At 40.3% G+C, this 25,086-nt stretch overlaps 1 protein-coding gene across 1 annotated transcript in view; it reads left to right on the forward strand.

The window, feature by feature from the left end:
• Positions 1-25,086, forward strand: part of cux2b (cut-like homeobox 2b) — a 161,298-nt gene that overhangs the window by 102,675 nt on the left and 33,537 nt on the right. The window contains exon 4 of the mRNA XM_041788433.1: positions 12,430-12,508. Within this exon, the coding sequence (XP_041644367.1) occupies positions 12,430-12,508 (79 nt within the window). The remainder of the gene's footprint in view (positions 1-12,429; positions 12,509-25,086) is intronic.

The raw sequence follows: 25,086 nt of genomic DNA on the forward strand, positions 1-25,086 counted from the left end.
CGTTGTAAGCGCGGTGTGTTGACTGACAGGCACCACTGATTGGAATTGACGTGCCGACAAGATGTGTGTCAGTGCTCTGACTGCTCATCTCGCTGGGCATCCAGAGATGGCCACGGCCACCGCCATGCTGCTACCACGGCTCTGAGATGGGTGTCACCATGATTAAATCTGCCCTCAAACACAGTCAGTGTGTTGTCTGCATCTGCGTGAGCGCGACTTGACGTGCGTGTTTGCATGCTTGCAAGTTCAAGTATGTGTGTTCACGTGGGTGTGCATGTATACACAGCACTGTCCAGACTGTATTGCAAAAGTGTTTACCTCTGCCCCTCTCCTCCACCCACTCATCAGTCACTCCACACCAACTCATCTCTCTCCTCCCGCCTGTCCTCTGAACTTACGGCAGCAGTGACAGCTGCAAAAGTGCTGGGTGGCAAAGCAAAATATGATCTTTTCTCTGCTTTGGAAGAGAAAATTTTTGTTTTGCATTTGCTTTTTTGACATACACATGGCAAACAAAGGACACTAGAGTAGATACATGTAGGACTGCACTTTTCTAACATGGACTTCATCTTAAATTTATAGCCTGTCAACAGCTCAGACGCATCTTTAAATTTTATGTAAAAACACATCTAATATAATAGGTTTTCATCTTTACTGCATTCATGGCCCTTTAAACATTTAAAGATAATAAAAAGGGGGATACCTAAGAATTTTTGAATGTATCAGGAAGGCCAGGGACCTTCTGAAGGAAGAAAACAAACCATAATAACTGACTGTCTTGTATTGTTTTATTTTTATAAGAACAATTAAATTATAATAACTGATAGGAGTGTGAATCTCTCCTTCTCAAGACGATTCGATTCGAATCTCGATTCACAGACTATAAGTTGATTCACTGACGATTCATTAAAATACAGAATGATTCGGTCCGATTCAATCCAGTATAATCTGATTATAGGATCAAAATAACTTTTCACTTTAACAAAAATTTGCAAAAAAAGGGGAAAACAAGATAATTTCACAATAATCTAAATTTATTTGCTCTTATTTATAAAACAGACTAAATGCCAGGCCTCTTGGGCTAAAATTCTGAAATTATGTTTAAGAAAGTTTTCATCACGCCCAGGTGTCTTACTTTGACAATAAATAGGGAGATAAACATTTAAATGAGTTTTGACTGGTACATGTTCATCCTTCTGTACTTGTAACCTCCTTAGCATTATTAATCCCAATAACAGTACAAACTAAATATCAAATGTTCCCAAGAAGCACAAATGAAAACAAATTCAAGTTCACAAGGAGATTTGGACAGACAGATCTCTGTGTGTCTGCTAGTACAGGAGAACAAGGGGTTAAAATAATGAACAGTCAAATTAAAACAGCTTTCTATGCATTTTTTCCTTTCATAATTCCTCTTAATGTGAGTATTCAGACTACATGTTGCAAAAACACTTAAAACTGAAGAGTTTGAAGTCAGAAAAGTTTTTATGTTCGGGTCTGTTTGTGCTGCGTTTAGCATTAGCATCTTAGCTAAACTTTAGCTCCACTGTCTCAACAGGTGAGATTTATGAGCTGCCGTAGTTCTTAATAGCTTTTCTCCTTCATATAAAGTCCACATGACTTTTTCCTGAGGTGCAGAACTGTAACTGAAAGACATTTAAACGACGACCATCGAAACACATCCAGCTACCTAGCGAGAACCTATGGCGAATGGAACTCTCGTTTAAAGGTAAAAGGTCACCACGGGTCGCGCAAGACTACAGACGCTGAGCCAGAGCATGGTGGAACGGGCTATGACAACAAACAGCAGAGCCTCGTGAACCGATCTCTGACATTAAAACTGGTACAAAGACCAGTTGGTGCTGCATTTTTACTGATCCAGGGCTCCGCGGAGCGATGCACTCGTACCGCTGACGTCAAGATCAGTTAACGATCCATATCGGATTATCTTTACACCACTACTAACTGATGCTTTGCCTATTTTGGTTGCATCATAGTTACAGCTTACAGGATTTGATTAATAGCCTAATTGGTCAATTAACCAAATTTATCTTCCATAATGTCTCAAACTACCAGTTTAAATATGATCTGGTGAAGGCTCAGGCAAACATCAGAACATGAAAAACTGTCTCTCTCAAAAGGGAGTTTTGTTTCTCTAAAGACTGTAACAAGTACATTTTCAGACTGATGGTCAATGAGACTATATCTAAATATCTATGTATAGTTAAGTTGAGCTATGGTTAAAGCTCCACTGAGCCATTTAATTGGACCACTGATCTTATCCCAGAATATGAGCACTGGGGCAAAGTGGATTTATTCACAGGACTATGCACACCCCCTCTGGGGTGGTGATATGCCCCCTTTTAGCTCGTCACTATCAGATCATCTTCCAGCTGACTGCACTTACAAGTTAACAAACAACTAACCAGCTGTATGTCAAAGGTGAAAACATTTTTACAGCTCGGTAAGTTTCATTCATGCCCTTCACTTTAGTTTGGGTAAAACTTAGATACTCAGGGGGAGCAGGTGGCCTAGTGGTTAAAGGCGCTCCCCATGTACGCAGGCAACCCGGGTTTGAATCCGGCCTGAGGCCCTTTACCACATGTCTCTCTCCCACTCTTGACCCTGTTTCCAACTCTATCCACTGTCCTCCTCTATCTAATAAAGGCACAAAAATGCCCAAAAATAAATCTTAAAAAAAAAAAAAAAAATTAGATACTCATGATCTCCAAAACAAGGTCACCCATGAGGAGGGATAAATTGGAGAGCTTTCTGAGGCCCAGCCAAACTTGGGGCCCATGTTGGTCAGAAAACCATGATCAATTGGAAAATAAAGCTGTGATAACCATGTTTGATTTTATTATCTGAATAATAACCACTTTTATCAAAGCAACATTTTTTGTTATTCAATTATGGCCTAGTATATATCTTTCTGTGGTGAAATGGGATTAAAAAGTGGCAAAAGATGGGTTTAATATGGCATATAATGGGTTAAAAGTGGCAGAAATGGGCATAACAATAGTGAAATGCAGTTATAATTGCCAAACATGGATGTATGAAGTGGTGAAAAGGTGAAAATAGTTGCAATATTGAGTCAACAGAGGCAAAAATTTGTTAAGTGGCAAAAAATGGACAGAAAAAATAGCAAAAAGAGGTCAAAAGAGGAAGGAAATGGAGGAAAGTGGCATTAATGGGTTCAAAGTTGCAAAAATGGGCATATTAAAGAGTGATATGCCAATAAATGATGCAAAAACAGGTGTAATACTTTTGAAAATTGGTTCAACATGGCAAAAATGGGCACAAAAATAGTGAAATGCAGTTATAATTGCCAAACATGGATGTAGAAAATGGTGAAAAGGGGTTAATGGTGGCAATATTGAGTTAACAGAGGCAGAAAGTGGCAGAAATTGTTTAAGTGCCAAAATGTGGGTAGAAAAGTGGTGAAAAGAGTTTAAAAGTGGCAAATAATTGATAAACATAGGCAGAAAATGGAGGAAAGTGGCATAATTGGGTTTAAAGTTGCAAAAATGGGCATATCAAAGAGTGAAATGCCAATAAATGATGGAAAAACAGATGGACACTTGTGAAAATAGGTGATAGTGGCAATAATGGGTTTAAAGTGCCAGAAATGGGTGGAAAAGGTGGTGAAACGGGATTAAAAAGTGGTAAAAAGTGGCAAATGTAGGTTTCACATGAAAAAAAATGTGTTGTAAGTGGCAAAAATGAGTTAAAAGATGCAAAAAATAGGTAGAAGGTGGCAGATATTGATTAAAAGTAGTAAAAATTGGCAAAACAAAAAGTGAAATATGGAAGCAATTAGATAAATCTGTGAGCAGTCCTGATCCAAAGGCAGACAACATCAGACTTTTTGTTTGTAAGCATTTAAACTATTTGACTTCCTGGTAAAAGCCTGGTGCTGAGGCTGTTGAGCATGCTCAGAACGCCTAGTCCACTTTGGGTCAGACTGAGATGCATCAGTTAAATATCATGTTATGCTCTGTGAACTAGTATGAACAGTGGTTGGAGTATCATTAAAGGGATTTCCAAAGCTCTGATCAGGAGCTTTGGAAGTGAATTTTCTGTAAAGTCCTTAATGCCCGTATTTAGAAAAAGTTCTCCATTAAAAAGTAAGAAATATCAGCAATAAAACTCACAATTGTGAATTAAAATTTCAAATCAGAGCATCAACAGTGTTCTGGCTTGTTTTCACAATATTATTATTATTTTGTTGACGACAAGGACTGAGCGTTTGTCAGGATGCCGGTGAATTCTTCAGGAAGGTGTTGTGACAAGTGGTGTTATGGTGGTGTTGGGCTTCCCACTGTTTTGTTCTAATAAGCATGGAGCGGGACCGGGGTTGTTGTGACATCCTGTCAGCCTGTGGGCTGGACTGGCGCTCAGTGAGCAGCACAGTAGGATGGACTCCCTATGATTGTGCACTGACCTTTGCATCATGGGGAAGATGACAGGTAATTTAGAGGCCTCAGGGACTGTGGAACCATACATTTGCTGTCCCCAAACCACCCACCAACCACATTCACCTTGAGATCCATAAACACCCTGTGTACACATTAGAGCTGGGAAGTATTTCTAGTTTTTAAAAGATCTCAATCCCGATTTCAATTGATACAAGGTCAGACAATATAGAAGACAGAATAAAAGATTCCAGGCCTAATGCTCAGTTTAAGGGTTATTTACAGTAAGAACTACTATCAGTTTTATGCTTATTTATCACAACATAACTTATTTGACCTGTATAGTCTACTGACAGTCTACTGACAGTCTAATGATTCAAGACCTGCAGGCTTACTCTGAACTTGGAAAGTTTTTATGCTTCAAGAGTTAAATAAAGGTCAAATAAATAGATAAATAAATCAGGAAATATTTTCAGTTTAGTCTTTTTAACTTGATTAATTAAAAGATTGTTTTTATCATTTGCTAAAAAAAAAAACAATGCTATAAAAAATAAGTCATAGATGTATTTATAATCAGAAATTGCAGGCAAACTCCTGCACTGTATCTAAATTACACTAATATGTTGGAAACCTTTGTGAGGGCACCCTCCATCCTCGCCAGTTTCACCCATTTTTCCAAATCATGGCAAAGTATTTGTAGAATATAGACAGTGCATTCAGTCTTTAGTTAATGTATGACTGAAGATCAGAAAGTTCTGGTACTTTTGATAACACCAATCATTAAGATAAAGGTGATCTTATCATTTTGAAAAACTTTTATTATACAGAAACTTCACCAATGTTGTTTACAGTTAAAACTGTAGAGGTTTACTTTTATTTTTGATGATTAAAAACAAAAATTTCACCACTATTGGATTCTAATGACATTTATTTTTGTTGCTGTAGCATGAATCAGGTGTTGATAACATTTGACTTTTACTAAAATCATGTGAAATATTAGATATATGATTTTTATGACAAAGTAACTGCAGAAAAAAATGTTGATAAATATCATGTATCACCGTTCAACAAAAATATCATTTTTGTGTTGTTTTTCTGCATTGTTCAGACCTGAAAACAGCCCAGTGAAAACATATTTCTACAAAGTAATGTTGATTAAACAAAAAAATATTTAACACAAAATAAGTGGCTTCATAAATATTCACCCCCTCTCAGTATTTAGTAGATCCACTTTTTGCTGCAATCACAGCTCTGAGTCTGTGTGGATAGGCCTCAATCAGGTTTGCACATCTCGTCACTGCAATTTTACTCCTTTGAGAACTGCTCAAGCTCTGTTGGGTTGCTGAGAGATCTGGCGTGAATTGTCCAGCCACAAATTCTCTATTGAACTGAGATCTAGACTTTGAGTCGGCCACTCCTGAACATTCACCTGATTGTTTTTAAACCATTTCTGTGTCGCTTTCGCTGTATGCTTCTGGTCGTGGTCTTGCTGGAAAATAAATCTTCTCCTGCTGTAGTTCTCTTGAAGACTGAATAAGATTTGCCTGCAGGATTTTCCTATATTTTGCCGCATTCTTTTACCCTCTACCTTTAAAAGTCTTCCAGGGCCAGCTGCAGAGAAGCATCCCCACAGCATGTTGCTGCCACCACCATGCTTCACAGTGAGTATGGTGTGTTTGGTGTCCTCCAAACATAGCATCTTGTCTAAAAGCACCATTTTGGTCCCATCAGACCAAAGAACTTTCTTCCTCTTGACCATGGAGTCTCCCACATCCCTTTGTCAAACTCTAGTCCAGGTTTAATCTGAGTTTTTTTCAACAGTGGAGTTCTCTTTCCCACTCTCTCATAAAGCTTTGACTGGTGAAGAACCTGGGCGACAGTTGTTGTATGCAGAGTCTCTCCCATCTCAGCTGCTGAAGCTTGGAACTCCTTCAGAGTAGTCATAGGTGTCTTGGTGGCCTCTCTCACTGGTCTCCTTGCACCATTTGTGAGGACGGACTGATCTAGGTGCCATATTCCTTCCATTTCTTCATGATGGATTTAACTGAACTCCAGGGAATTTTCAGAAACTTGGGAATCTTGTTGTATCCATCCCCTGACTTATACTTTTCAATAACCTTACTTGGAGTGTTCTTTTGTCCTCATGGTGTAATGGTAGCCAGAAATACTGATTAACTAGTGACTGGACCTTCCAAACACAGATGTCTTTATACTACAATCAATTCAGACACATTCACTGCATTCAGGTGATCCCCATTTCACTAATTGTGAGACTACCAGCACCAGTTGGCTGGGCCTCTGTTGAATTAGGGCAGTCACTTTAAAAGGGGTAAATATTTATGCAGTCACTTATTTTTTATTACTTATTTTGTCATTACTTTGTAAAAACTGTTTTCACTGACATTAAAAAGTGTTTTTATGTCAAAAAAGCCAAACGATACAGGCCATGATTGATTTGTAGAATCAACAAAAGGGTAAAACGTAAGGGAGTGAATACTATGTAGTAGACGCTGTATGGAAACTAAATAAAGGAAATCATATGCTTTATTTACAGCCAAGCCCATATGCATATGCATATGCAGACAGTATAGCATATGTACAGGGCAAATCTGCCTTTATACGGCCCGACACCCCCATCATCATCATCACACTCTCTAATCACCTGCCTCATCACAACCCGTCCCCAAACAACCAAATCACAGGGGGTGGCAAACTGGTAAGGCAGAGGGGGAAAACGATGATTTAGAGTGATAATTGCATAATCACCAGTTGTGATAATTGTAATTGATGACTGCATAATTGCTAATTGCGCTTTTTATGGGAACCTCTCTTTTCCATTGTCTCTTCGTCTCTCTCTCTCCGTCGCTCAGAAGCCCTTCACTCAGCTTCCCCTACTTCATTCTAAATGTGTTCTCTCCTCCTTCATTTATTTCTCTCTACCCATCACATGCTAGCTTGTTGTCTCACACACAAGCTCAGAAACACACACAGAGACTCACTAGCGGGTACTGTAAGTATTCTCAAAGGCTTATCGGTAAGTATTTCCCAGCAGCCTTGTCCCAGAGGCTGTGTTCAACCCACTCTGTTGCTGCATGAAGAGTTATGGAGGAGCGCTAACAGGTTTCCTTTGTCTCTCTCTTGCTACTCTGCCCCAGGCTTTACTCCTGCTTGTAAAATCAACCTGTGGCCAAGCCTATTCCCATGGTAGCCATATTCTTTATCACAAAACGGGTGAAAACAAAGAATACTGTGAGTCGAAGTCAGGGCAGAAGCCATATCTTGCATCCAAAAGAGGAGAAGAGATTTAGCAGTTGAAGTCCTTCCTGAAGCCATACTCCCCTCAGAACAGCACGATCTGCTCATATCTGTTAGTATGAGACTCTGGCTTTGAAAACCTGTGTGCTTGGCTGGAGGTGGATTAGTGTGGAGATGAAGATGACTCCCTGATCAGCCCATATTATGCACGACACCTTAGAGTGCTTTGATGATAGCATGGGTGGGTTGTGGGGGGTATCTATACGCATAGCGGGCACTAACATGAGAAGGCATCAGGCAGGCGTGTGATTGATGTCTTCTCTAGCATCTGTAGGCAGGTTAATGGTGTGATTGTGGAGGTAATCTCTGTAGTTTCTCGTTAAAGGATGATGGAGGGCCAGGAGACCCCTGGAGTCTCTGAAAGAAGCAGCGCGAGCTGTTGCCTTCACAGGATCCGAGTCTTTTTATACATTCAGTTGGGAGCCTCACTTGATGTATGCACTTGAGAGGAAGCCGAGCTTGCCAGCAGACTGTCAGTGAAAAGTTGATGACCAGCGGTGGGTTCAGCCACCCTGCTGTAGTGGCCATGTAGTTCAAATGTAAGCTCAGGATGATAATAGTTGGTCCAGATGTGACAAAGTGCTTTGGGAGCTTTACTGTTGTTAATCCAGTTTTGTTATCGGCTCACAGTGAACCTCAGGAACATGAAATCACTCCAGGTCATAGTGGCAGCATAGCGCACATAAAAAGTCTCTCTTCAGTCATTATGAAGCAGGCCTAACTAACCCAGCTCTAGCTGTTTATGTACTCTACCTGTGTACAAGCTGAAAGCTGTTTATGAATGAACATTGACATCATGTCCTGGATGGAGGATAAAGGAGAGGCTGGGTGGTTGAGATGGTGGTTTAAATTGAGGTTTGTGTGTGTGGGGGGGGGGGTTGGGGTGGGGGCGTCTAAATTGGGGTGTAGCTGAGTGAGACAACAGCATAGTGTAGCAGGGAGCAGGCTGAGAGCTGCAGACTATTGGATCTGTATTGATTGAGCTCTAGCCTTTTCCATTTCCATGAACTCCTCTGTGCTGCTCTGAGTGGGAGTGATGGGGGGATTTGCTTGATCTTTATGATATTTCTTTAAACATGATGCTGTCGTTATGCCTCCCCAGGGATGAGGCCAGCCATTTCCAGTAAATCAAAGGCCCTCCGTCCCTCGCTGTTTCCACACACCTTATTTATAACCCCACTAAACAGCCTCGACACACCACCACAACCACCACCAACATTCTTTTAAGTGTTTTCAGCCTCAGCAAAATGAATGTTTTCTGTTCAGATGTTGTCATAGCTAAAGGAGCAGGTGGCTCAGTCTGTATATATTCATTAGAGGTGTTAGGATAAATGGATTCATGTCAGGATCACAAATAGAGTTTTAGCAATTCTAAATTATTAAATTTGTTCAAAATGAATATTTGAAAACATACTTTCTTTTATCCAAAACAAGCCTGCCCACAGATTTAAAGGGCCCTGACAAACCCAGTGAATACGCCCTCCCCAGTCGGGATTTCTTGATGATATCAATGCAAATGTTGGATCAGTATCATTATTGCTAGCATCCTGGCTAACACTTCATTTTAGAGCAGAAAAGTATATAAAGTTATTATAGGGTTTGAATGTTGAAATTATTCATTTGTGCCCCTTTTAGAGCCACTTTTAGCCACTTTTCATCACTTTTTCTGCCAATTCTTCCACGTATGTTTTCACATTAAACCCAGTTTTGCCACTTTTAGCTAATATTTGCTACCTTTAACCCTTTCCACTACTTAAGCCGCCCATTTTTGCCCCTTTAAATGATGTTTGCCACAGCTCTTCACCTTTGAAACACCTTTTTTCAACTTTTCAGCATTTTTACCACCCATTTTGCCACTTTTTTTCTTTCTTTACCCACATATGCTGCTTCTTCCCTTTTGTTTGCCTCCTTTAACAAATTGCTGCCACTTTTTTTGCCACTCTTTTACCAGTTTTTGCTGCTTATTACTGCCAACTTTTGCCACTCATAACCCATTTTTGCCACTTTCAAACTGGGTTTGACAATTTTTATGCCCATTTTGCCACCTTTAGTCAATTTCCTTCCACTTTAAGAAAAATTTTGCAACTTCTAAACCATTTTTACCATTTTTTTTCCCTGTATTCTGCAGTTGTTTAACTATTTTCCCCCTAGTGCTATTTCAGTTCCATCTACTTTATTCTCTGGTGTCTGACATTTGTGCACATCATGCCCTGTCTTTGAAGTCTGACATTACTTTCCACATGGATTAGTTCAGTGTGCCCATCCAAATTGTTAACATTACCAATAAAAAGTGATTCTTGTTTCAAGAAAATGGGTTTGCATTTTGAAAATGCTATATTGTACTAGGGCTGGGAAATTAATCAAGAATTAGATTAAATCGCAATATGGCCAGGTGCAATTTTTCTTTAACCTGAAATTTGAGTCAAAATACCAATTTTGAAAACTTTTTTGCTGCAGAGATGTTATCATCTATCATGCACTCATCAAGTGGCAGTTTTTTCAGAATAGTCAACAAAAATCCTACTTTGTGTAAGTTTTTCTGACATTAAAACAATGACTCCCTTCAATACAACAATTCCATATATTCCACAAGTCAGTATAATCACAATTAGATATTTTTTTGAAAAATGTCAGCCCTGGTTTTATCAAATATCGTGTTAATTGTAATATAGAATGCTTTCTTGCTTGTGTTTGTTGCAAAAAAAACACCATAAGATCAGGAGCTTAAGAAAAAAAATATCATAAAATAGCATATCATATCGTAATTGCAATATTGGGGAAAAAAATAATTATTTTCCCAAAATGTTCAGCCATATATTGTACCATAGCATAAATATATAAATGTCGTTTTTGCTGCTTTGATAGGAGTGGTTATTTTTCAGGTTAAATGTAGAACAGGGTTATCACATCTTAAATTTACAATGGACCATGATTTTGCTGACCTCCATTAGCCATCACTTTGGCTGAGCCCCAGAAAGTTTTCCACTTTATCCCTCATTATGGGTGGTCTTCATCCTAAATACTGTATGTTTTTAACAGAAGACAGTTTTAGCACAATGCACCCAAGGTTTGTAGCTTGTTAGCTGCACTATTAGCATTAGCAGCACTAGCTTTCATTGTTGATAATGTTTCAGTGACTGTTGTCTATGGAGCCATGAGTAACTCCTCTGTTGACCCATTATTGCCATTATTAACTCCTTTTTAGCACATTTTATGCACATTTTGCCATTTCTAGCCCATGTCTGCCTATTTTTGGTCTCTGCTGTCCAATTTTCGCCACTTTAAACCAATTTATACTACTGTAAAGATCCCATTCACCATCTTTTCCACACATTTCTGCCATTTTCAAGCAACTTTTGCCACTTTTAATCCATTTCCACTATTTTTTCCTGCCCATTTTTGCAACTTTCTGCCTGTTGTTGCCTCTGTTGACCCATTATTGCTCTTATTTACCCAATTTCTTCCACTTTTAAACATTTTTGCCACTTTAACAATCAAAGTTCGCCACCTTTTTTACCCATTTTTTGGGTGGAAAAGGGGTTTACATTTTGAAGAAGGCTATATGGTACAGCAATAATCAATAAAAGCTTGGCTGTCATAAGAGTAGTTATTATTCATGTAAAACAAAAAATGAAATATGGACATCATAGCTTGACTTTACAATGGACCATGATTTTGCTGACGTCCATGGCCCCTCTCTTTGGCTGGGCTCCAGAGAGCACTCCCTTTTATCCCCCCTTATGGGCATCCTAGTCTGGAGTTAAACTAAGAAGAACCACACCAAATGCGTTACTTAGGTGTGTTAGTTTGCCTTTAAGAAAGTGATCCAGTTTTATTTGGATTGTTATGTTTACATACATTTTAAAAGTCCAGTTTTAGTCAGACTAACACAGTCATTTGACTTTTTCTAACTACATGTAAATGTTCTGAGTGTTGGAAACAACATGGACAGTACATGACAATAATTTTAATTCTGTGGGTCCTCTGCCTGATCTGATCTGAGAAGAAGTGGATGTTGAGAGGCAGCTTCAGCAGCCTTGATAACAGGCCTGTGGTCGTAGCGGAACTGAGAGCAGGGTAACCCATATACCCACTAGTGCAGGTGCCCTCTCCATGGGGCCAGGTGGTGGCTAATTCGCTTTCTTTGTCCCTCCTAATGAATCGTTAATTGGTTTGCATCACCCGCAGAGCCTAGAATAGCAGGTGCCGAGTGCTGCTGGTGATGGAGGCCACTGTCACCGGCGAGCCTTCACACAAACACCGTCACCTACAGTTAGCAGGCCAAATGTCACCTCGCAACATTCAGCAGCTTGGAAGTTAAGCAGGGAGAGTATCACACAGTTTATTCCTCGTTCCTCCACTTGTCAGTGGTCATGTGTAAACAGCTTTTAAATTAGTTAATGTACACACAGGCGAAGCACTGCACACTATGTCTCAGTTATACATACTGAAGCTGCAGTACATAAACGGGCCATCCAGGATTGTCTGCTTCATTTATCAGTGTGATGTTCTGAGGCTGACCTCTGCTCTGCTTTCTATTGATTCACTGTTAGCAATATAAGATTTTAAGCTTTTTCTGCTCTGTGTAAAGGCATCAAATGAATGCCTGAAATGTAAATGTGCTGTGTGTATGGTGTTGACACATATGCCAGGATTATATCAGTCAATGTTTACTTTAATGTCGTCTTCTTCCCTGCAGGTGGTTGCTCTGAACAAGCGCAGTAAGGAGGCCGAGTCTGCATTCCTGGGAATCTACAAACAGCTTATCGAGGCCCCAGGTGAGTCTCCCACTAAGACCAGAGATGTGCTTCTCCACAAACAACAGCAGCAGCATAAGCATCGCACTCACACATATTACTTCCAGAATTATCCTTCCCCATTCAGAGATCAGCCACCTAACCTTTACCTCTATCACTGAACCAGCCCCTTAAGTACACACTCAGAGGGAAATCATGGATATATGAAGCAACATGCCCATCCGACGAGTGATTTATTTGCCGTGGCTGGATAAAGTGCAACAGCACATGCATGTAATATACATAAACCCCTATACCCTGTGGCTCTTATCTATTTTTCAAAGTCTGCGCTCTCAGAGTGGTTTCCAAAACTCTGCGTGAGGCCACTTCAAAACCCAGCATTGGTCCTTGAGTGTAGCCTGGCTGAGGAGCGCACACATCCTTGAGGAGCTCGGCTGTTGATTGTGGAGAGCCAATTAAAATCCCAACTGAAGTCTGGCTTCTTGTGAAACACAGGCCTGATGAGGCCAATGGGGGAAAAGGGGGAGAGGGGCAAAGACACCAAGTTAGAGTGCAGGAAAGACACATTGTGAGTTTATGCAGTTGTTATTTCAGCGCCAGGGCACATGTACTGTATTGCTCTTTGTTGCAGGAGACGGCAGCAAAACGCGGCCCAATCTCAGTCTAGATCAGAAGAACACTTGTGGCAGGAGTAGAGAATGCTGTTTACAGATTCAATGAATACAAGATAAAAGTCTGAGTCAGAGAAAAAGCGATGGCAGCTACTGACTTTTAAAGGTCTCCATTTTTCCTTGAAGTCCTCTGATATTGCAGCACCCGCTCACACAGACACGGACACACTTTGAATGGAGCTATTTTCTTGATAAGAAATATCGCTCTTTGAAGATGTGGTCAGTTTGCTTTTCTGACCTGTACTTATTATATCAAGGCTTTATTTTAAGCTCAGGAGCATCTTATGGTGTACATTTTGTCATGAACCTTTCTCAGGTAGAGAATAGCCAAGAAAGGCTTTTTTGTGTTTAACATCAAAGAGCTTCATTCACCTGTGTCTTTTGAAGATTTTTCTAAGATGTGTTCTTTATCATCCATGGATGATGAGGCTTTATGCCCAACATGGGCTCTGCACATAGGGAGAGACAAGCCTGTGGTTAGGGGCCGAGCTACTGTAACATGTATACACCTCTTGTGTCCTTAAACTGGTTAAACTCCACACACTTCTCAGTTCCCAAGTTGAGCTTTGACCTGGAAGTCAGGCAGCATAAATATGTAGAGAAGAGCTGAAAAGGAAACAAGACAAAGATAACAAGATACAATACATACAGATAAAGTTGTCCATGTTGTATCGTTCGATATGCAACCAGTGGAACGCTTTCTTGTTTGTAAGGTTTTGGTAAGGTGACAGAGGAGGTGAACTTAAGCCTTAAAGATATTTCAATCTTCTCTGATTTTTTTAGTGTGAAAGACTGCACATGGCAACAAATAATCACTGATTTTACAGTCTTGTTTGTGTAGTGTGTGGTGCTAAACAAGAGAATCAACTCAGCTCACCATACACTTACAGCTGCAATTCACTGACTACCAGTCTTGGTCTGGTCTCATCTCTCGAAACCCAAAATGTCATGCAGTCAGTCGTGACTTCAGAGTGAAGAAGCTACTGTGATTAGCTGTTAGCTACATGCTAAGTCGATTATGGTTCCCATTTCGGTCCAGGTCCCTCCCTCATCAATTGTCTGTGGTATGTTTTACAGTACCCCAAATTGCCAAGTTCCTCCATTCTGACCAACTTTATGGTTCCTAATTACCAGCACAGTCTATGGTACTGCTGTTTACTATGGAAGCCTTGGTTTCAACGTTCTAATGACGCTATCCATGTCTTTGTAGCCCTTACAGAGGCTTCTCTAGCAAGCCTGGAGCTTGAGTGACTTTCCAGGTCATTTAAAGATTAAATCCACATCAGTAACTCCAATATTGAACATCATTTTATTTGTTTTAATCCTTTTTTTTTTTTATCGTTTTAGCCGCTAGCTTAGCATTAGCTATCATGTTGTTTTCCTACAATGGATTTCACATGGGCTGGGACAACCAATGGCAGGCTGCTCTGTCTTCACCATAGACTGTAGAAAGAATTGGACAAACCCCAAGTGGTGTCAGTCGTCTGCTTACAATAGGCGGACTCAAACGGCTCTTGAAGCCAATCCGTGGAGGCTTCCATATTGAAATCGCGGTCCCAACGGAACTTTGGATCAACCTAACAGCCCGCCCACTAAGCGAGACTTCTTGTCAGCCTGCTAGCTAGCATTCCGGTAGACAGAAACGGAGCCTCTGCCTGCTGAGCTATCTGTCAATCAAATGAGATACGCCAATCAGCTTTCATCCTAAATATAATCCAAACGATCATGGTACAAAAAAATTCACCCCCGTACAGTGGGAGCACAATGAGACACTAGCTGTTGAGACACGTTTGGTGTTTTGAACCAGGCTGTAAACCAGTTTATTTCTAGTGTCAAAACCGGCTGTTTAACAGGTGTCCAGACCAGACTTCCGGTTTTCCTGCAGCCAGCCTCAAGTGGACACTCGCAGTATAGCAATTTTTTGCACTTCCGCATTGGCTTCATTTTTCAGGGCCGGAGGTTGGTCTTCACATCATGCTTTGCCAAATTGCGCATGTCTTTACAGTGGACCGGCCTGGATATCTCATAATGGAGAGAAAGAGAGACAGAGAGCCCGTGATGTAGCCATCTGTGCCACTGCAGACAGGAAATGCTTTGAATGATGGCCCGGATTTAGTCAATTCAAAGACTGACTTTTTTTTTTTTTTTTTTGGTCCCCAAGAGATGGGAGAACAGGTTTGTGCAAAAAAAGTCTTAGCCATTATTATTTACTGACTAAGATTTTGAGTTTTAATTTCTGTTTATTTATTTATTTATTTATTTATTTATTTGTCTTCATAGTCTCATTAATTTTTTTTTAATTTAAGTGACATTACTGCAGGACACATGTTCTAAAAGCCCAGGTTGTCCTGAAGAAAAGGATGTTTAAAGCTTGACCGTGTACCACAAGTTTTTAAGACAATAATTGTATATTTACATTGCAAATGCCAATCTTTATTTTTGAACATACCTGACTTTGGTGAGCTTATGAAACACTTTTCCATCCATTGTTCCCCGTAACACAGAGAGCACACACTGGACACTGTATAAAATATGTTGATGAAGTTATATCTCTTAAATTATTCCCTAACATCAGAAACGATCTGCGCCTTTACAAATTAAAAGAGACATTTCATTTATGCACATGGCACAGAGGCATAACTTCATTAATCATTAAAATCTTCAGACACGCCAACACAATCAGACAGAATTAAAAGTTAACTAGTGTTGTGTGTGCTAAACATCTCAGAAAAGTACGCCATTCATGTTTTTATTTTCACTGCTGGATCATGTGCTACTGTTATCTCCTTTTTGCTTGATGGTCATGTTTGTAGAAATCCAAGAGGCTGATATCACCAGACCAGCCTTATTCAAAAAGGAAAAGAAAAGTATTTAGAGAGCAAAAACAGTCCTGTGTCCCCTTTAAAATACTGAATTGAATGTATCAGCAAATGTGTTAATATTTAACTGAGAGGTGGGAGTGCTAATTTTCATCCCTGTGCGTGGTTGTGGAGCAAGTTCAGTGAAAGTGTGGTGCAAGCTTGCTTATATGAATGGGGTCTGGCTGCAGACCATTCATCTCTGATGGCCACTCTCACAGACTGTTCATCTGAGATAGCATACATCTTAGGAAGGAAGTGCTGTGTTTTGCCAGTTCAAAATATTTCCAGTTTTACATTTTTTTGAATTCAGCTTTATGCAGAAACAGAGTCTGACAGTTACATGTATGAAATGACCACATTGCAAGATTTACAGACTTAGAAACATTGCATTAATGAAACAGAGACAAAGGTCAGAGGCCTAATCAGGAAACAGTTATGTACAGGCCTGTTTTAGAAGTATTTACACGAATGGTGGCTCACTTAAGCTTCATAAGCTTTAGCAGAGCTAACATAGCTATGCTAGCTACATAGTTACTCAATAAGCCTATGTAGCCAAGTAAGCTTTAGCAAATGTAGCTAAAGCTAACATAGCTTGGTAGATAACATATCTACCTAGCTTATATAGCTGCCTTGTGAGCTTGGCTTTAGCTACATTAGCTACGTTGTTATCCTATTTATAGCCTAGTTAGCTTTAGTATTTTGAGCTTTTCATGCACAACTAAAGCTGACTTAACTGCTTTCCCAGATAGATGTAAAATATATCCAATGCAATGCATTCTGGAGCCATGCTGCTTGGCTTCAGTCTTTTTGATTACTCTAGATGAACCCACAGGTTACTTTTCTAAAACAATGAATGACAAGAAGTGTTTAGACTTTTAAAGTCTACAGAGCATAAAAGAGACTGGAATTTGAATCTGCTTTTACCTGGAGATTGAATGTAAATCCAGTGTAAGATGTATAAGCAGGGCTCCTCCTGGACCCTGTTAATGCTGGCAGGAGGCCGAGTTGTTCAGTTCTTAAAATGTTAGTTGTAGAAAATAATGGGCCATTCTATTTTTTTTTTTTTTTTCTAAGGCAGTCTAATGTTAAGTAAGGTCTTACATATCATTGGTTTATGTGGAGATAAAGCTGAGTATCATCTGTGTAAAAGTGATATGAAAAATAGTGGTTCAGGACAATTTGAGCCTGTAGATAAAGTTCAGGGCTTAGAATGGATCCCTGTGGTATCCCACCGTCAGATCACCCTAAGGGGATTTAGCATCACCTAAGATAAGTGTGCTATGACGTCAAACGAGATGAGAAATTCACAAGCAATGACAATCTGTGTGATCAGTTTTAGTCTGCCCTGTTATTCAGCCGTATCAATACATATTTAAAACTCAATGCTGAACCAAAACAGGCCCTCTACCAGCTATTTATCATAGAACCCCCCGTCCCCTCCACACATGGATAAAACACAGACGGTGACTTCTCTGGCAGCAGAAGCAAGCAGGCCAATCATTGAGAATATTTGGGTGTTGAACCCTTGCAGTATCTGCCATCTGTGATGAGGGCCCACATTATCTTGCGCCTGTTTGTCACTGTACATCTTGCCGCTAGTGTCCAAGGTCACATCTCCCCCCTCTCCTGCCCACCTCATGCTTGAATGGATGACTCCAGGTACATTGGAGGACAGTCATTTGGCTGTGGCCCCACTTCATTTCTCTCTGCCCCTCAAACACAACAGAGAGCTTCCCTACCATTCCCCCAACAAATGCTACAGCTCATGTATTTTTAATCTTTTGACAGATGCAATTATTCTTTACACACCATGCTCGTTAATCTTAATGCAGTTATTACTATTCATTGCAGGACGTTTTTTCCCTCCTATTATTTCATTTGGAAGTGCCTCTCTCTCAGTGTGTGTGTACGGGTTGGTTTGTGTGCCAGATACTAAGGCCTCCTGTCCAATCAGATGAGGCCAACAGCAGAGTTAATGAATGCACAGGGTGAACAAGGATAGGAGGGGGAGGGGCAGACACAGCAGCGGCTCAATATGTGACCTGTTGTATCTGGCTATCATTAACATCTGGTCACATATCAGTTATCCACTTTGTCATAACCGCTTTTGAATACAAATAACAGATCCATTACATTTGCAAAAGTCTGGCATGATATTGTTACGATTAGAGATGCACAATACTGGTTTTGCCGATATCAGATATGCCAATATTTAAAAATGAATACTAGCAGATACTTATATTTAAATCTAGCACTGATTTAAGACCTCAGTCCTTAAAACACACAATTTAAAGTTTGAGGATGAATAAATTAAAAAGTTGTACTCCTTAAAACATTTTTAGGTAGCAGGTGTCAATTTCTGCAGGCCAGTGCCGACAGATCTCACCAGGCCTGCAGACATTTTGGGGAAAAGAGTAACATTTTTGAAAATAACATCTTTTGATAACATGAATTCTCAACTGTCATGTTTAAAGAAAAGTCTGCCACATAACATGAACATGTGTGTCAGGGTTAATCCTAACTCTAACTGAGTTAAAGTTGTGATGCCAACCTAATCTCAACCAAATTTATTTAAATACAATTTATTTATATGGCGGCAAGAAGTGAGATCATCGTTTTGATTTCTTACATTTGAATGGGATATCGTTTATAAATCCTACCCTTCAGCTCTCATCAGATGAAATAAATTCCTCTTGTCATGGTAAAAATTTCTTTTTTACTGAACATTTAATCCTTATGCAGACACAGGCTGAGTGATGGCATGAGAGGTCTGCTTGGTGGAGGAGCAGCGTTAAAAATTATGCACACAGATGGCCCAGTTTGTGGTGCAGGGATGGCGGTGGTACTAAAGGCCTTTACACACTGAGTCTGTTTTTTTTTGTCCAGATTTCTCGTACGTTATAAGAGAGAATCAAGCTCCTGTTGTTTCTAATCACGTTTGCACACTGATGCTAAAATTTTCGTCCGCCATTGTTGGAATAAGTTTGATTTTACACAAGTTTTTACATCAGTCGAGTCATTTTAACAGGTGAATGATTATTCAAAACGCCTGCTGCTGCCTTCTCTATTGCTTGCCCCCGCCTTACCCCCCTCTCTCTCTCTCCTCCTCTCCTGCACTGAAACCTCACTTTAAAACACTGTGGTTTAACTGTGTTTTGTGGATATCAGCTATTGCAGTGGTTCTCAACTGGTGGGTCGGGACCCAAAAGTGGGTCACGAAGCTCTTTCACTTGGGTGGCAAACTGTGTGCCGGGGAAAAAGTGTGTCTAAAAGTCTATTGTATTGAAGCTGTAAGGGGACATGCATATGTATTCTACAGGTGACTGTGATGATGAGTAAACTTCAGTATTTGTCTCAAGATTTCAACATAGTTCTCCTTTTCTTTGGATGTCAAGTAGGTTTTCCAAGATATTGATGAAATTCCTTATGAAATTACCAAATTTCCATGCTGTCTTGGGAAAATGGGGTAAAATGAAATGCATGCATGAATTTCCTTCTGTAATGATGTTATTTAAAATCAGGTTTATTTTAGCCTGGCTCACTGATTTTTTTTTTCTATTGATGGTTCAAACTGCCAAATTGTTTATAAGATAAATCTGAGTGGTTGAAAATTTTCCAAAGTTTGGGTCACAATTTCTCTTAAGGAGGCGGTGGTGGGTCCTGATGTCCAACCAGCTGAGAGCCACTGTTTTAGAGGGTACAGAGGGTATTCTGTGTCATCCTTTGTTGGTTGGTTGAGCTGATGGCTAGTTTCCACTGAGCTATGGGAATATAACAGGTACATGCACAAGTTTGTTCTCACAGCCGTTTAACAGAGACTGAATTAAAAGATGCTCTCCATCTCTCCAACTTGGCACAGCTGTGACGTATGAGCTGGTACCGTATGAAGCTCTGTCAGGACAGCTGGATCAGGTGGGATTTTTAAGGAATATCAGAGCCGCAGGCTCATCCTCACTGCTCATTTACGTTGCAATAAGAAACAGTTTGCCACATTCAAATTTTTGCAGTGAGTATGGATAAATGCAACAGAGATATGCAAGGTTTGAGTGTGTTACGTTTTTTCAGATTATGGATTGGGAGAAAAGCATCCGAAAATATCGGTCTCAGTGTGCAAAGGCCCTAAAGCAGAATGGACATGCAAAGAATGACGGTGAGGGCTCATACGTGTTTGATCGTCGAGTTTTTACTCAGCGGGAGAAGGCTGGAGCTCTATGAGCCTACAGGCTGCATGGCAGCGTTCAGGTGTAATGAACAGAATTTCGGCTATTTTCAGTGATTCGGATCATTTGGTTTGGCTCAGCAAGAAGAGCCAGCTCTTTCGTTTCCCAAATGACTCTCCGCCAGTACCAGTTTGGTTCATTTGACCTGCTAGATTGACAGTGTCATGACATATGACTGAAAATTGTGCTGTTTTTTTAGTCAAAACAATGCTAAATCTTTCAAATTTATGAAAATATCATGTAATTATTTTTCAAAATAGATGGTCCCCTGAGAACACCTCGCGGGTCAGATAAAACCTGCTTACTGGCTGGGCTGTATGACACACCTGATTTAAAACATTGACATTACACCGTCGTGCTAGTGACCCTAATATGTTGTGTGCCAGTGGTAGAGTGTGTAGAAAAGATCATTCCTGCTAATCAGTTGCAACACACACACTCAACATAAATAAAAATGATAAAAGTTATAGTTATAATGACGTAAAACAGATCTCATTCCAGCTTTTATTGTTCAAGTAAAGAGCCGGCTCTTTGAACCAGCTCGTTCATGAACAACCCATCACTATTCAGGTGAAAGAAAACCTCTTTCCCCCCTCTATCTTTCTCTCTCCCTCTTTACCGTGAGCACACTGATCCCAAGTCTGGTGAAATATTGTGCCACATCACATATTTTGTAAAATATTTTGCTGTTATAGCTTTATAGCAATACTATAATGAGTAATCAAGACTTCGATATGAATTATCAGTGGGTGCTAAAAATCAAGTCAGCATAATATTATTGTCTGACGTGCAGATTTATTGTCGTCTAAATTAGCTAATTAACATGTTTGTGTACATGCAGCGTTCACCAATAGATAAATGTCTTACACTGAAGAATTTATAGAAATAAATAATCCAGCAGCCTACATATATCAGTGTTTGGTTGTACTGATGTAACTAAAAATAGTCTGGCCTGCTGGACGTCTCATTGGAGCAAATCTGGCCTTAACCCGACCCATGACTTTAACTCCCCAGCTTTAAAGGTGTTGAATAAAACAACAAACATCGGCTGATGTAGGTCTGTTACCTATTTGTTCGTACAGCTAATATTTACAGCTATATCGGCAGATTTTATAGCCAGAATATCAGCAGAAATGTTCATATCTGCAGGTACTGATAGTCCACTTTTTTAGCCAATATCTGCAGATATCATGCTGAAAATATCGTGCATCCCTGGTTATGATTTGATGATTCACAGATAATACTCTGCTTCAATTGTAAGTTAAGTTCTTCAGTAAACTCAGAACAGAAATAACTTCTCAATGCATGTGATTGAAGTGATTTTCTTCTCTGTTCTTTTGCCTTTTATGGGGCCCCTGAGCTGAAATGTCAATCCACTGGAGTCTTTCATTAGTGTTCCATATTTTGATTTGCTTATGACATCTCCCCATGCTGTGCACTGTAACTCCTACCCAGTCAAAGGCTTGAAAGAGACCTGTTAACAGTGTTTCCCTAACAATGTTTATATCACCTCCGCATGGTTTTGATCAGTGCAGATAAACACATCCTGATCACTGAAATCTGAAAAACACTGGCAGCCCAAATTCATGGGTTTCCCAAAGATGCACCTAACTTCTTCTCTCATTTTCCTCTCCTCCTCACCGTCTCGTTCTGCTCATCTCTCCCGGTGTGTGTGTGTGGCGTTTGAACGTTGGCGTTTGTTGCCACCTCTGTTAGAGCATCGAGGCCCTGTCGCCAGGGGCGTAGCCCTGAGACTGACGCTCCAGGTGTTTGCTCTTCCTTGCCTCCTCTCAGTACACACGCTCATCCCTCAGGATCCGTCCCGCTCCCCCTCTCCTTTAGAACACGACTCCTTTTATCTGAGCGGGGAGCTCACTCAGAGTTTGTGAAGGTTCTGATCTGAATACACCCCTCTAAGTGTGTGTGTGTGTGCTCTGCCTACGGCACGTCTGAGCTGTGTGTTTGTCTCGCTGTATATTTGTCTTCATGCTCGTGGAAATGTTTTGCCAACAGTGCTTGCCAGTGGTGACCAACGGTACTGCAGAGCACATACAGAAGCAGCTCTTTGCCACATTAGGTTGCATGTCTCTGAAATGGTTTTAAGTGCTCTACAATTTTACATCAGAGTTTCCCAGGGCTATGAGATTATCAGGACACAATGCACTGACCTTAGTAATTCAGAGGGATTCAGATGCATAAAGAATAGTTGTCCTTCCTCAACCCTTCATATACATAAACAAGCACCAACAAGAGAGGCCTGCAAGGCACAGCAGGCTGGCTTTATTGTAATTTTGCAGATGAGTACCTACTGTCAGGATGAGAGCAAAGAAGGATAGCTGTGTGTTTGTGGCGGCCTGCTGGAAAAAAACGACATATAAAAGCTGATGGAAAATGAAAGCTCTCTGGGCGGGACGAAATTATGCACAAGTGATTAATAAGAGCAGTAATAAACAAAGGCCCAGGAGATGTTTGAGGTGCTTAATAATGCATTATGTTCATAAAAGAGCTGGGCCTCTCCAACTGATCCCTGTGGAGTAGAAGACCCCAGCGGGACTAGAAGAGAGTGTGCTCTTAAAAGACTGCAACCATGTGAGTGTGCAGGAATGTCTGTATGTGTGCAAGAGCCTGAGAGCAGAGTACATGTAACCACGGGATTCAAAAATGTTGAGACAATAGGCTTGGGTATTTGATGAGGTTGATTCATTCTGATGTGTCTTACATATCTCATAAGTGAGAATGTTCGGCTTTATTTCTGCCGTCATTTGAAGTAAAGTTTGGTTTGCATGTCATTGGTACTTCTTTTCTCAGTGTTAATTTTAAATGCCATCTAGCTCCTGGTTTCGCTCTTTGTTCTGAGCTTTAAAATGTGTTGGTATTGATGTCATTTCTTCTCCGTCCTTCAGTCTGTCAGACAAAGACAAGGAACAGCTATGAAAACGAACAGGTTAAGAAGTTTCTCTTTCAGCTTTGTTTTGTTCACACACAAAAGCCGCTGCTTCCCACAATCATTTTTTTCATTCCACCTATCTCTTTATTTTAGTATTTTCTCATTCCTTCTCCACATCAAGGTGAAGTGAGACTTCGGATTGCTACCTGAATATCAAATGCTCGTTGGTTTAAAATGCGCTACAAACACAAAAGTCATGTTTATGAATTTGTTGCAACCAGTTAGTGTTTTTCTGATGGAATCTAATCCTTGACAGGTTGAAGAATAGAGGAAGCAATTTATCCTACATACCTTATACCACTTTACATTGTCAGTGAAGGTGAAAGTAAAGACTAAGTGTGCTCTCAACCTAGTTTTGGTTCTTGACAACAATATTACAGCAGTGTTACTGTTTGTTGCAGCAGCGGCAGAGCGTGTTTATGGACCTTGAAGTCCACTCAGAGGAAAAAAAACAAGACTGTTTTGAATGAAAAGAAAAAACCTTGGAGCACAGCCTTGTAAATTAATTTGTTCGTGTTGTATGATGGGAACACAGCTGGCCTCATTAACATGCGCACAACAAATAATTATAGCGTTTTTTTTCTCTCTTCAGCCAGCCAATGCTTGGCTAATGGGCTTGCTGGGTTAATTATGTCAGAGCGTAATTACACAGGGCCCAGGGAGACATAATGGTGCACCCTGCTGCGCCCACACCGCCTAATGATGGTGTATCGCTGACAGGGCCAAGACGGACCGCCCCGACACACCTGCTTGTCTTGGCGCACACCACCCCAGTCCACCCCCACCCACCTAAACACACATCGTGAACCTACTACCATCCTCCCTGGTGCCACCTGCAGTCCAGTGAGCTCTTCAGTCTTCTGACAGGTTCTGGCTCCTGGAGTGAAACCTCACCCAGATACACAAACTGCCTCCCGCTTTTAGATGTGCAATAGCACAGAAACCACTTCACAGTGACCACAAGGAAGCAGCTACAGGGTGGCAGCCTCATTATCGCTCAGCCAAAGTGATGAAACACGATATCAATGCAGCTGAAAATGTGCAAAAACAATTAAAAGTCTTGACAACTTTTTTTGGCTATTAACACTAAAATCTTTGATTTATTTTTGTTAACTAGGCCATCTCCTCTTTAATTATTGTTATTTCAAACATGGCACACACAACATTCAAGACTCTGAGTTTCAGCATCAGTCCTTCAAAACTGAAGCACCTCTTATGCTTTCTACACCAAACGTCTTCACGCTCCTCCTCAAGTTTTTATTAAGTCTCCATAACGCCACAGGGCTGCTCAGTGATGGAAAAAACATAGTCAAGATCAAGGCTGCCCATAAGGGGGATAAAGGGAAGGGCTTTCTGAGGCCCATGGAGGTCTTCAGAATCATGATCACCTGGAATAATCATCACTCTTTTTAAAGCAGCACAACATTAGTTTTATTTATTCATATTGCAGTAGAAATACCCCCTCCCCCCCTTTTTTTTTTTAAACAAAATGACTTTTTTTTATTGATTATGTTAACATCTGAAAGGCACACTTAACATAGCCTTTTAGAAAGTAATGTCAGACTTCATAGCTAATCCATGATGTGCAATCATATTAGGAATCCAGACTTTTCTGATGGGAAATAACTACATGATTGTGAAAAGTGGAAAAAAGTAGCAAAAAATGGACAAAAGTCTGCATAAATGGGTAAAAATTGGCTAAAGAAGTGGTAAACATGAGCAATAAGTGGCAAAAAATGAGTGAAAAGCAACTTGAATGGGTAAAAAGTGGCAAAATTTTAATAAAAATGCCAAAAGGAAGTGGCAAAAATTGGGTTAAAGTGGCAATAAAGGGCGAAAAACATAACAAGTGGGTTAACAGTGGCAAAATTGGCTTAAAGTGTCAAAATGAAGTAGCAAA

This window comes from Cheilinus undulatus, linkage group 5, assembly GCF_018320785.1.
Source record: "Cheilinus undulatus linkage group 5, ASM1832078v1, whole genome shotgun sequence".
Lineage (NCBI taxonomy): Eukaryota > Metazoa > Chordata > Actinopteri > Labriformes > Labridae > Cheilinus > Cheilinus undulatus.